The sequence below is a fragment of the Hesperophylax consimilis genome, chromosome 11, assembly GCF_061612785.1.
Source record: "Hesperophylax consimilis isolate HC1 chromosome 11, BYU_Hcon_1.0, whole genome shotgun sequence".
NCBI classification, from domain to species: Eukaryota; Metazoa; Arthropoda; class Insecta; order Trichoptera; family Limnephilidae; genus Hesperophylax; species Hesperophylax consimilis.
In genome coordinates this window covers 32,495,492-32,510,464 of record NC_142846.1, presented here as the reverse complement: position 1 = coordinate 32,510,464, position 14,973 = coordinate 32,495,492, and the positions used below count along the sequence as shown (strand labels likewise).

Sequence of the window (14,973 nt, the reverse complement as noted above, 5' to 3'; positions counted from 1 at the left end):
CCATATAAACATACTGAGTTAAAAATATGATTAATTTTGAAAGGGCGAAAATTTGTTTACTTCAAATTCAAATATTGATAATATTTATATTTTAAATATATGTTAAGTATGTTTGCCAAATAAGGTTTTTTTATGTTTCTAAATTTACTAGCACACATGACGATATGAGCTAACATAATAAATAAGAAATGCATTATTAGGCTGCTTATGTCATGGCTGTCAAAGGGAACACGGAACTTAGTTGGTAGCTCCGTAATTAAAATGACCCCCTCTCCTTTTTACGACGGAGAGGGGGACGCATAACTTTTCAAATATCGCGTCGGGAGCGGTTACGTAAAATAAATTCGGTTAGCGAAGTTCAGAACCACACTTATAGCGCGTTATCTTTTTACGTGTGTCGGGTCTGTATGGGATTGTATGGCGAGCGCTATTGTGCTTTATATTATCTGTTGATGTGAGCTTTGCGTGTGGCAGCACCTTTATTTGGTCAACGCATGGTCCATGCTCTCGACCACCGACCACTCTCGATATCTATGGACTTATGGACTGTCATGTCTCCTGTCAAAATAAATTGAAACGTCAAACAAACGATTCGTAGCTTGTGTGTGTTTTGAAGAGGGCTTCTGTGATAGTCGAAGCTTTCATATTAACTTTATTGATTTATTCAGTTTAGTGGTTTTAAAGAAAACAGCAAGATGGGAGAACGGAAAGGCCAGAATCATTATTACCCTCCGGATTACGATCCGAGGGTTGGAGGACTTAATAAATTCATGGGAACTCATGCTTTACGAGAGAGGGCCAGAAAACTCCACCTCGGCATCATGATAATTCGATTTGAGATGCCATACAATATCTGGTGCGAAGGATGCAATAACCACATAGGAATGGGAGTTCGATACAACGCCGAGAAATCAAAGATTGGGATGTACTACACCACTCCGGTCTACCAATTCAGAATGAAATGCCATCTGTGCGACAATCACTTCGAAATTAAAACTGATCCAGGTGTAAGTAAACAATCAAATCTTACTTAGGTACAACTACCTGACTTAATACGCATAATTACCAAAAGCAATGTTTCTTTTGAAGAAACTTAAACTAACAACGTGAAAACCTATTGTACAAATGGGTTATTTGTTTGGGTTTAATTAAAAAAGATTTAAGAAAAGAAAGTAGGACACGGTTAATACATACTTAAAAAAAACCACTTTGCATCAGTTAGATAATGATGAGAAGTAAGTATTTCAGTTTCGAGAATGGAAAATAATTTATTTCAATATAATAATATAAACCCAAGAAGTTAAAATAGGTTAGTTTGGGTTTTAAACTATTTTTATGTTAAAACATGGTGCGAAGAAATGATAGCTATAATGTATTATTTTCCATTTTCAGTTACTGAAATAATTGTTTCTCATAGTTATCTAACTGATATGAAGTGTTTTTAAAATGTTTACCAAAGCCTAAAAATCTATTTTTTTAATTACCTATTGAATTTATTATTTATAGGTTAGGTAGGTAAACTTAAGCCATTGTTCTGTTTTTTAAATAATGATATCACATTGAATCGTTTTCACCAATGAGTCAATTTATATGCATACAAATATGAACGAGTTACAAAACAAAAATTTTGACGTTCAATTAGTTAGAAGCAATGATGTTACGATATATATAGACAGGCTGTAGAAATTTCAAAGTAGCAAGCAAAAGTATGTCAATTGGAGTACTTTCGATTTTCATAGTTTTAGTGCTAAACTGTCATGCATCACGTAAGGTTGTGTGCTACCTCAAGTAAATTGTTTTAAAAAGTGACAAAATGCCTATGTTATGATGAGAAAGTGTTTTAATTACTCGGCAAACACTAGTAAAATTCAAGGAATATCATTTCGTCTATAAATACATGCAAATTATTTATTTGTTTCGATTGTTATAACATATACAATTGTTTCGCATCTGAAGATTTTGAAAATGCAAGGCCAACTAGAGTAGAGGTCTGGGCGAGCAACAGTCAAATTACGAAGTCAGTGCTGTCGCCAACTAAACTTTGCCTTGAGATAGTTTTCGACACAACTTTTAAATACAAAAATGCCGCCCGGTTCTAACGTTAATTCCATTCACACAAATATATTTTTTGAATGTTTATCTTTGTCATACATCAGCAACGTTTGAATTAAGAATTTACTGGTAACCTAAGACTGTTTCTGACTTGCCTCATTTTGTCTTAATTTTGTGAAATAAAAAAAAAAGTCTAGATATATTGCAACGTCATTAGTCAGAAGCTTTATTAATTTATTTAACACTTGACTTGTTATTAATATCTGAACTTGTTCCATTAATGAATTCTAAAGGTTTTAAGTTCTATGGGTTATTTTTAAACTCTAATGCTTATTATCAGCAGGTACAGAGTTATAATTTAATTTAAAAACAGTTTTGCGTACCCACTCTCTAGAATGATTTTTTTTCAGTATCGCCCTTTTCTTTAAACCACCATTGAGTGTTGAAATATTTTTTTTTATTTTTATTTTATTTTTTTATTATATAAGTACATTTTTGTTTATTTGTTACAATATATGATCAAATATTTCAAGACCCCTCTTCCATAGAAGCATTAGCTGTGGCTGGAAATGGAGTGTACATTGTTTTATTACAGTATGTAGGTAATTAAAAATAAAATGATTTTAAACTTACTTGAAGAATGGAATGTTACTTAAGGAAACTAATTTAGATGAGTTATTCTTAAGATTAATTCAATTGGAAATATTTTTATTTTTTGTAAGTTTGTCTTTAAAATATTTTTTCACAGTGTTTATTATTTGGATGTTATCATTAATGTTTCTAATTTCTTCAGGTAGTCGATTGAAAAAAATTCTTGCCCGGTAAGTGTAATAATTTTGTGCAAAGGAAGTGTTTAATTTTGGGCATGGAAAAATATATTTAAGTCGAGTACGGTTTTCAGTTAGAAATTGATACTCGTCTTTTTCATTTATGATTTGAATTAATGCATTTTTAGTATAAAGATCTTTAAATGAAGGCACTTGAAATTCTTATATTGTTTTAAATGTCTTGGTAAAATCTTAAGTAAGTATCTCCTCAAATTCTTATAACCTTTCATCTATTCTATCAGATTCACAACTAGGAAATTATAGGTTTACCGCTGCTGGCTCTGCTGTATTCTCTTCTTCTTATTCATAAACTGTGTATGTATCAGAAAGAGAAGTAGCAACAGACCTCTCAGTAGCAGGACCATAGGCAGTTAAATCGCTTCACACACGCAAAACCAAGAGTCCCGTTCGGTTCGAGAAAAACCCGGTTTATGCAAAACCAGAGCAATGTCCTAAACATATGGTTTGTTATTGTTGTTAACTATAATTGTATTTGTTGATTTCAGAATTTAGATTATGTGGTGGTAACAGGGGCCAGAAGACAAGAAGGCAGATGGGATCCGACTGAGAATGGACAGATCGTGGCAGACACAAAAGAGACGCAGAAACGCCTATTTGATGACCCCATGTTCAAGTTGGAGCACAAATCTGAAGACTTGAAAGCTGCTACTGACGCTAAGCCGAGGATAGGAAAGTTATTTCATAGGAATGAGACAGTGTGGAAAGATAACTATGAAGCTAATTGTATGCTCCGGAGAAATTTTAGAGTAAGACAACATTAACATTCAATAAGTAATTTTTTTAGCCCCTCTTTAACCCTGGATGGTTATTATATTTTTACCCTACACTAAGGTTATAACTCGTCGAATCGACGAACTTTGTTTTTAAGAAATTCCTATATGCGAACTATGCAGGTCAAAAATACACCAAAATCATTTTTAGTAACGTTTTTTATTTAAGAGTAAAAAAAAAAAATAATATACGAAAATATTTTTTTTTGTCGCATTAATCTTTGCATTAGTTTCCAGCCCCTTTGTTAGTTTTTTTAAGGAACTACCTTTTTTAAAATACAGAATAAAAAAACACTTAAAGTAAAGTGACTTATTTCATGCACAGCCTTTGAATATAATATATAAAAGAATATAAAAATAAAAAAAACATCATTTAACACATGAGGCACAAAGCTCAGCTTTGTGCTCACCGCACACACTCTTGGCGCATTTCCTGCAGAAAGACTTTGTCATTCTTCGCTTGCTTGATGGACAGAAGTGACATATTTTGCGCTTCTTTGGTTCCCCGTCAACATTTTCAATTTCTGATTGTGGACTGGGTAAAATTTGCTGAATATTATGCTTTAGGGTGGACCGCAAGTTGGGTATTTCCAGCCTTTTTTCCAAAAATGGCGTCACCAGCGATTCATGGAGCTCTTTTGAATTCGCGACGGTTTTTTCCCTTTTGAAAACATGTTATATTACGTAACTATTTACGAATGTTATGTTGAGAGTTCCATAAAAGAGACACATTGGCCATCTGTTGGTTTTGCGAGAGCAGGACATCACGCTGCACATTTGGTCTAAAGTGTCAACCCCGCCTTTTGTTTGGATATAAAATTGAACCATGTGGGGTTTCCGTTGTTTGCGTTGATTGTACCTTCTTCATCGCTAAAATCGATTTCCTCAAGACCGAAAATATCAGAATCAATGGGATAATCATCGTCACAATGCAATAAAAACCGTTCTATGTCAGACTCCGTGAGAGCTTTTTTGCTGCCCATATTGCAGTTCTAAAATAAATTAAAATTCAAAATGTTCACCGGAAATTAATCAGAACTGCTTAAAAACAGTTTTTATGTTGTACAAATTATAACACTTATTTTTTATAAAAAAGGGGAAACAAACTAAATTAAAAAATAAGTGCCCATACAAATTCAAAAAGTCACACTAAAGTTATAACTCGTCGGTTCGACGAGTACATACCTGTAAATCTCTATGTTCGCAAAATGTTTACACCACGCACATCCACTCACAGCAAGATCTCGTCAGCAACTAACATTGTGTAAAAAAAGAGCGCAATTTGAGCAAGCACAAAAAAGTTATGAGAGAAAGAGTAAGAGAGCGTCATCGATTCGACGAGTTATAACCATCTAGGGTTAAACATACAGAATTTTCATGGTTTCCAGTTTCAGATTAAAATATCCCCTTTGTATTACTGTTTAGAAAGGGAAGATAAGCTGACTAAATAATTATTTTGGAATAATAAATTGCTTAGAGACATTAGTTCCAAGTATCGCCACTCAAGGTTGAAAACGGCGCTAGCGTACCAAAGCTATGCAAATATATAAAGTAAAGAATTTTATTGCTTTACCCAGAAACTGCAATGTAGAAATTCTTATTGTGTGCCTCAAATAGACACAAATGTTTTGTTTATGAAAATTCTGTATGATCTACATACTTTTATATATACATAGGTTCTTGCAAATATTTTTCTTCCAATACACACCAAGAATCCATTGATTTTTTTGTTGTTGTTTTTTTTTTAATCATTTATTTTGGCATTTACCCATATTAGGCCTTAGACACATTAAGCTATATTATGCCCGTATAAATTGGGCGTGGCATGTACGTATTATATGTTGGGCTATTTTATTATCTTCCTAAGGAGAGAGAGTCAGATCAATTGGGGGATTGCCGCGGATTATAATTTCGTTGTAAAGGAGCTGTCACTTTGACAGATGATAGCCGCGTAATTATGGCGCTCCGTAAATTGTTCTGACCCCTTCTCCTGCCGTAGGTAAGAGAGGGCTTTCGCTTTGAATTTAACGTGTAATCTGTTACCCCCTTTAAGGGTTATCTTGGCTATACAATGGATTCCATTGTTATATTAACATTCATTTTTGTTTCCTCTTATTTTTGCAGAATAAAAGTAAAGAACTAAAGATATCGAAACAGAACGATCTATCAATTTTAGAGAAGTGTTCATTGGATATTCCATTGCTGCCCGAGACTCAGGAAGATCGACACTTGGCCCACTTGCTTGCGTTAAAACCTGCGTACGATATCACGGAGAAACAAGCCGCAGCTAGAATGAGCATCATCAACAGTCCCGCTTTACCGAGTTCCAGCGGGCTTATCACTTCCTTCGGAGGGTTAAAGACAGAGAGGTTACTAAGCCAAAGTAGACCACTTAGCCGAAGTATACTTGGTATATCTATCAAATCACCTTCTAGTAAAAATGTCACTAAATCCAAAACATCAGCTACAGTAGTATCATTGAAAGATATTGACAAATCAACCAATGGTAATGGTAAATCCAAAAATGATAACGACATAATCAATGGTAATTGTGTAATTGAAAATGATATTTCAAATGTTGATGGATTAATTGAAAAGGTTCAGTCTACCAATGATAATGATATAATAATTGAAAAAGATATATCTACCAATAAAGATATTTGCATAACTAATGATGCAATAGTAATTGCAAAAGATACAACCATCAATAATTATGATGGTATAGTTACCGAAAAAGATACTACCAATGATAAAGGTGTAATTGAAAAAGATGCACCATTTATTACTACTGACAAAGAGGCACGAGTTGGAGAGAAAGATTCACAAATAAGAATTGATACTAATAAAAGAAAAATTGAAAATTGTGTAGAAGAATCAAGCACTAACAAAAAACAGCTGATATCTCTGGTATGTGATTATGACTCGACTTCCAGTTCAGATAGTTAACCCATTGACGCATCAATTTTGTTATAAAACAAGTTGCAAATATATATTTTTTCTGTAAATCGTTTAAAAGGTTTACCATCTTTCCCATGAGCACTCAGCACATGGGCCAATTGTTCTATCCCCATTTCATCTCATTCCTTTAACCCGGTCCCTTTGATAAAGTTCACCAGGATTGTCATTGGAACCCTCATTCCGACACAAGCAACATTTTCCGCATGTATGAAATTTTCAAAATTTATCTGGTTCGTAACCCGGGAATGCTTGTCTTCTTCTGGTTCCACAGTGTGTCTTTCCATTGGCACAATAAGTGAATTGGAGTCTCTTCATCTTCACATTTTCTGCATCTATTGGTATTTTCCACTCACAACAGCTGTATATGCCTCCCTGTGGTGGCAGTGTCCTATTAGTAGTCCTACTAGTTCCCTCAGTGAGTTTCTATTAAATACATTGAGTGGTTGCCTGGTTCTGGTCCATTTGTGACTATGTACTTTGTTAGTTGCCATAAAAAATAATTTAATGTCGACTCAATCAATTAAATTATTTTTCTCTCTCCTTTCACAGCTTAGTTTCTTAAATCATAATGTTTTAGTAATTGAATCTATACAGTTCTGCTACATATTTGCCATATCTCCTGATTATACAACAAGGCTCCACAGGTATCTGGATTTCTTCCTATCAAAGGGGGACATAATATCGACGGTCCCTATGTAAACTAAGACATCTACAAAAATGCAATTTTACAGGAGAGCCGTTTGAAGTAACAATTCTAATAACTTTCACAGTTTTGTAAGAATATTATATTTTTATATAAAGTTTATTGAGGCATATTTTTTTATTTGTAAAATTGTAGTTATACCACTTTACTTCGATTTTTACCCTTCCTTTACCGCCAACTACCACATGTCCTACTTTACTCTCGAAATACATATTATTGATTATTAAGCTATTAAAACAATCATTATTTTAATGAATTAAATAATGATTTGTTCTTTTTAACCCGAATTTCTTATTAAAAAAAAATCTATGTATACAAATAATGTACATGTCTTAATTTATTTTCTAGTTAATAATTTCCTATTTACCACGTAGGTAGGTAAAGTAGGATATATGACACTTGTCTTCTTTTAAATTGTTATTTTTTCTTTCTTTACCTTTTATTCAGTGGTGATTCGTGGTCTAAAACTAAATTGGGAGTTCTTTAAAAGGAAAGAAAATCGCCTTTTTATGAGCAGCTTTTTTTCTTCATTTTAAAAGACTGCAGATCTAAAAGACCCATTCGAAAAGAATTAGCATAAATATTTGCTAATCAAGTTTAAAAATTAACCCTTTGCAGTTGAAAGATTTTTGGTATGTGCATACCCCAAAATTGAACCATTTTTTAAGAAAAATAAATCATTTCAATTGAAATAGAAAAATTTATAGAAATAAAACTTTTCTTGTTTTGTTTTTTTTTTTGTTTCAATAAAACAGGGATATAAGATATAAAATGGACCCACAATTGATTATTTAATGTTTATCACTGTATGATATTTTACATAACAATCCACAAAATGAAATCCAGGTTTACTTTTGCAGGTTTCGCAATACAATCATGTTTCTTTTCTTCCACCCTGAATTTTTCTATTGGAACACAGTGCACAGTCCTTCTTAGTTCCAGAACATAGAGTGTGCAATTTATTTATAAATCCGTCTTCTGTAGGGAGATAGCAAAGTGTCGTCCAAATCGAGTACCTCCTCGTTAATTAGTTCTCCTACTAACTAGTTGATCGACCAATAATTTGCTTGCACTAACAGAGGACAACCGACTACTGACAGCGGAATCAATACGGCAAATGAAATGAACGAAGCGCGACTACGTGCAGCACTTTGTAATGGCAAAAATCCCACATCTAGAATTACAAAACTTGAATCTTTTTCGTTTTGTTATTTTTTTAAATTTTTTTTTTTTTTTTTAATTTTAATAATATTTATTTATTAATTTCTTACACAATTACAAATTAGGGTTTAATGCGTATAAGAAATTAGGTAATATAAATTTTTTACAAAAGATTGTTTTCAAGTATTTATACATAAAAAAAGAAATTTCAAGAAATGTGGAATTTCCAAAAAAATTTCAGGCAGTGGTGAAAGATCTCGTCAATGTGGAGAGACTCAAGAATCAGAAGAATTTCCCTTCTGAATCTCTCCTCACTGATGCCAAATATATCAATCTCGGAGGAGATTTGGTTCAGGAGCAATATACTCCTCCCTACCGGGAGAACCATTGGCAGGTTAGTTCTGCAGGCAGGAAGATAGAATCTGATAGTATTATTGTCCTAGCGTCTGGACGATGTAGGCCCTCTGATTGGTCAAATTAAAATTGTCTGTTTCGGGTAAATTCCGCTAACTTGAAAATTAAGACACGATTTCATACTAAAATAGGATCGCCTCATAATAATACGAGATTTCTTCCAAAGCATCGTTTCTGCTCATATAATTTTTGGATAATATCGAAGAAAATATGTTTTAGAAAGTTCATAATCCATTGGATTAATTACATTACATGAAATTTATCCACAGTTACGTGATTATGTTTGACGTTTATAAAAAATCACGCGTTCCTTCAATATGGCCGATACGCACGGCTATAGATGGCCGACAGAGCGAGAATATTTAAATATGCAGCTCACAATACTTGACTACTTACCATTAACAAGCGTTTAATAAGAAGATTTCTTCTGGAAGCTTATCACTTTGTAATGGCATTTTTCATTATTATTTATATATTTTTTGGTTATTAATTATATCTGATTTTATATTGACATGTTTTATAATTTCTAAAATTTCAAAATTATTTATTTGCGATGCTTTATATCCTGAGTGAAGTATTTTAAGACCTGAATTTTTATCGAAAGTGTGATCATTATTCAAAAGATGATTTGCAAACTCAGATTCACTATTTCCATTTAGAGCCCTGCGATATTCTTTAGTTCTGACTTCAAAGTTTCTATTGGTTCTACCTTTGTAAAAGAAATTACAATCATCCCAATTGAGTTTTTAAACTCCTGATTTTTTTGTTTGAATTTTGCTATCTTTATTATTAACACAATGTTTGCGGGGGGTTTTTTTAATCAATCTACGCCGTAAAGCGGGCAATTTTTATCATGTTCGCGCGCAAAATTCCGTTTCATGTAAAATAGCTATAACTTCTGAACTATTGATCAAATTTAAATAAAATTTTCAGTATTTTACCTTATTCAAATTTTTTATTATGATCTGGTCACAAATTTTTATATTTTTGAAGAAACAATTACGATATATAAGTTTAAATTAAAAAAAATTTGAAAAAACTGCACTTTTGTCGTATTGTCTATTTAGTCATTTTATGCACATTCAACATAGTATATATATTTTTTTTAAATACACACCACTAAACACTAATATTGTTTGAAAGTATGAAATCGTTGGAAACAATTCCCTTCATGTAAAGGTACAGCATAGAATTTACACATGTACCGGGTTTCGCTAAGTATTTTGTGTACCGCGCACACACGACATCGCTTTCGCAGATTTTTATTTTTACCAGGGCCTTCAATCTTTTCCAATATATGTTTTCGCATATCCATCGATAGTCTTCCTGGAGGATCAGATTTTGATAATTTTTTTCGGATACCAGATGTTGATGGTGTTGGTTCCGGGTCTTGACTATTATCTGACGAAATCTGATCAGCCACCCAGTGCTCTGCGATTTCCTTAAAAAATTGTTTATATTTTATTTTCCTTTCTTTTACGGAGTTGTACACAACAAATGAGTTGAATAATGCACAATTTATTATATACATCGCTAGCCTTTTTGTCCATTTGGTGGTTTTTCGTAAAATAGAATAATACGAAAGATATTGGTCTGCTAGGTCAATGCCTTTCATATATTTATTGTAATCGATTATCATTACCATAGTCCATTTTATAGGGTATTTTTTATGAAAAAATATCCCTTTATTATGTAACAAATAAATTTTCGAGCACAGCACACAAATACTTTGTACGAAATTTTTAAAGCGGAATGTAGACAGAAAAGAAAATAGGGAACGTCTTGAACGAAACAATATCGCTTTAACACTAAGAAATATAAAGATTTAAAGAAAAACGAAACATTTATCTTACAGTTATTTTATTTCAAGTGCATGTTTTATGACCACAGTCGGCCGGCCACCCGACCCAATTCTACGAATTGCCAGGTACCAAGTACACGTGTCACGAGAGCTGACGCATAATTTTTACTTCACAGAGTAACCAACATCATACGTTACTCGTAATATATTGTTACTCTAAGTGTACCTACAACGCATTTTGGCGTCTCCCGCGCTTTACCAATAGTGTACAAATACGAAAAACGCTTTTAAGCGTCTCCCGCTCTCTACCAACAGTACGCAAAAGACGCTTTTAAGCGTCTCCCGCAAACAATGTGTTAAGAATATATTTCTTCATTGTTATTAGTGTAAAACGCCAGTTGAATAGTACCAGGATTTTTTTTATATATAATTTTAGAAGTATCGTTATCCACAAACAGAATTCTACGCCATTGTTTATTTCTATCTTTAGAAAGACTTTTTAAATTTTTTTTTTTAGTATTTCAACTATCAATTTATTAGAATAACCGTTATTAAATGCTATTTATCTTATGAATATATTGTTTTATGGTTATATGCTATTTGTTTTTTTCAGGTCTTAAAATACAAAAATGATTCAAGCGGGATGGTACACACGTTGGACTTACGCTTGAATTTATGTATAAGTATATTATATATATTTAAGTGCAGATTTACTCTGATACTACAACGATATATTGGATTTTAATGACTTATCACTCGTTTCTCGATCAAATTCCGTAACTTATTACTATTATATGTACTAATATGATTTTGGTTAAATTATATTGAAAAGTAAAAAAAAAACAATGTATTAAAAATATTGAGGAATAAGACTTTATTTTCTTGCCGCCATAGCGACGGCACTTGAGTAATTTATTTTATTTTACGCCCAGAGGGCTTTTACATATAAACATAAAGGCAGTACAACTTAACATGAGAAAGAAATATACTGTTAGCAATAATAAAACGCTAAGTAAATGGTTATGATGAAGTATAATATTGTCTTCACGGTCTATTACAATAATAACATCCAATATTCAGTAAGGTTATATCGTGCATTGGGCAGTTCGAAATCCCAGCCGTTGGCTATTGACAGTTCGCCCCGCGGGCTGCTTCTTCCTCCGTGTCCAGCAGGTCCAATCCATCCCTTCTTTACCGGCAGATACGCAAGGCAGCTGTAGTAGTTTCTCTATTGGCTGACAGAGCACACCTCTGGCGGCATGAGAGCGAACCAAATGATTGGCGCTAATACTTAAATATGCAGCTAACAATACATCCATACATGAATTGAAAATAAAAGCAACAAAAATTTAACATACAGTGAAACATAATAACAATAAAGTTACGATAAGAAAAACATACATACAAGATATAAAATTACAGCAAAAAAAATTTAAAGTACCGTGATCAGAGAATTACAACATTATTGTTACGGTATTGGTTTTGCATAGTACGAAACTGCTATATCGGGGAATTAGCTAGTTGCAGGAGTTCGGAACTGTCCGATTTGGATTTGGAGTAATACGGCAAACCACGCATGCCGCCTCTATGGCGGCACTATGGGTTAATAATTGTTAAAAAAATATAAGTGCCTACTACATTAGAGACTTGGAAATAATACATCCATTGACCAAAACAGTGGCTTGGGAATATGTGGCATTGAATAAAGTAACAGTTTGAAATCAGTGCACTAAATAATTGTTGAAATCATTTACATAACAATTAAGTAAAGAGGCGCGTAAAGGTGAGTATGTCTGCGTAAGCGCCTAAGTTTTGAAGCCCACAATCACAGCAGATATGTCACCTGAATGCATTCGGTAATGTTCGGTTCCAAGTCCAACAAAGCTATTGCGGCACACATGAATAACGAATTTTGCCCCTTAGATACCTGCTAGCACCGTTCGGAACAATTTATATATTGTATGAAATACATCATAGATTTTTTAGCTTACTTGTGCATTCTGGAATCCGCGCTGTGCCAGGCTGGCGTGCTGTTCAAACTGTAGTAATATTATAATCAAGTGGGTCTTGTTTGGCGTAGTTATTCTTTGGGGGTTCACTGCAAATCCGTACATTAGAGAAAAGCGCCACTGCTTTTTTGGTATGTAAGATTTCTTACTTCAAATTAAAATGTTTTCCAGGATTAAATTAAAATAACAAACTAAAACCATTGCATTATTGTTGTTATGAAAACATTTAAAAAATTATAGATTTGTCTCCTTTAAAATCATTATCAAGGAAATATTTAAATCAATTTTTGTTCTCTCAGTCATTAACAATATTAAAATTTGGTAAAATAATGCTCAAAAATGTTCGTTTTCTATTTACCAATATCATAAAAGATGTGACAAAAACAACATCTTCGAATATTAATCTATATATTATCTGCTATATTAATCTATTAAACAATAAAATAAAAAAAGAAGGAAAAAAATCTATGTAGGATCATTATTTGTTATCATTCTAATCTAATAAGTAAGGAAAAAAAACAACATCTTCGAGGAACTATTTTTATCAAATCCTTTGCTCGCTTGTTCTATTAACACTACAAAAATGGTATGAAACGTCTTTTTAACCTGATTAACCTGACAATATTTGAAAATCTCTTACTACCACCACAGTAAGCAGAAAATGTTGCTTGTGTTGAGATGGATGACTTAGCCAGCCAAGGAATTGAACGTCGCCTGGGTGGTACCGGTCAACTCAGCCACCAACTATGTGTTTATCAATGATCAGCAAAATAAGGTAAAAAAGCATCTTCATGTTACAGAATATTTTACGTCACCATCATATCTTTAAAAAAATAAATACTATAAAATAATACATAATGTCACATACTAGAGCATTGAGTGTAGGTATTTAATTTATCACTATATACAAGCTTAAACTAAGATACGTTAAATCAAAATAAAAAAAAAATAATAAAATTTAATCGCTGTGCGTTGTCTATTAAATAAAATTTTTTCAGTTTCTGGTGGCTAGCGAATTTAACTATCAGTAGATTTTACCTGATTTCTGTAAATTTTTGCGGAATTTTGGTAGATTTTCAAAAAAATGTTGGTAGACTTTGGCTGAAACCGGCAGATCTATCGACATTTCGGAAGGAATAGTATCACTGTCGGGTTACGAGGCCAAGCGATTAACGGACTTCCAATGTTAAAATGTACATATTAATATGTCAACATGTACGTGGCTTTATTTAAAAAAATGAGCATATTTGTTCATTTTTACATCAGTTTTTGTGCTAAAAAAAGGAAGAAAGATATTCTTTGAACTTTAATTGTGCGGAAGAATATTTTAAATGTTTTGATAGAAAAGAAGACATAAACGTATTTTTGGTAGATGTCTGAGTTTACGTAGGATATCGTCGCTGGGCGCGTAGTACCTTCGATGTGAAAAAAATGAAATTTTACAGAAAAATTACACGCCGTATTTGGCATATCGACGCTGTAACATATATATGGATAATGAAGACATAGGTACTAATGCATAACATTTTCACATTGGAAGTATCACGCGCCTGGCAAAGTTATCCAAACAGGGCGTGTATGCCAATAGATAATGAAGGTGTAGGTACTAATTCTAATGTATAACATTTTTTTAATAGCAAAACTCTCCCATTGCTAAAAAAAAATTCATATACTCATAACTCCTGTTAATCTAAATAACAATAAAAACACAATGTTTAAATATATTTTTTATTTACCCCTGTCTCAAAGGTAATCGCTAAGGTTGATAAACGTTTTGGTTACATGCAGTGTTATGTTGTATGGCCACGTAATTCTAATTACATCAAACACTTAGGCCAGTTTTATAGGGTTCCAATATACTTAATTATATGATTCACACAAATAATTTAAATACATTTTTTCTGGAGACAGTTATATACCTAACTCTTGTAAAATATATTAAAGAGCCTTTATATACAAAAGAACTGACAGAATCTGTTCCCCAATCCCTTTAGCAAGTGTTCTCATCTACAATTATTATATTTTATTGTAGATCTTTTCCAGCGACTCATCCTTAAAACTCATTCTCCCTTTTGACCGATTATCACAGCCCTTTATAAGCGTGATCCTACCCTCAACTTGTGCAACACATTAAATAATCATAGTATAATTAACAGTATTAAGGGACAAACTATTCAACGCTGCTTCCAATTTCCTCTGTTTTCGCCTTTGTTAAATAAATTTGAATAGTCGGAAATCCATTAAAAATATATATATA

At 32.7% G+C, this 14,973-nt stretch overlaps 1 protein-coding gene across 1 annotated transcript; it reads left to right on the top strand.

Moving 5' to 3' along the window:
• Positions 1-485: 485 nt before the first annotated feature.
• Positions 486-6,905, top strand: LOC149420037 (coiled-coil domain-containing protein 130 homolog). The gene is made up of 3 exons (XM_089637145.1): positions 486-1,007; positions 3,386-3,646; positions 5,795-6,905. The coding sequence occupies exons 1-3, from the start codon at positions 696-698 to the stop codon at positions 6,614-6,616; spliced, it is 1,395 nt and encodes a 464-aa protein (XP_089493271.1). The 5' UTR covers positions 486-695; the 3' UTR covers positions 6,617-6,905.
• Positions 6,906-14,973: the final 8,068 nt, after the last annotated feature.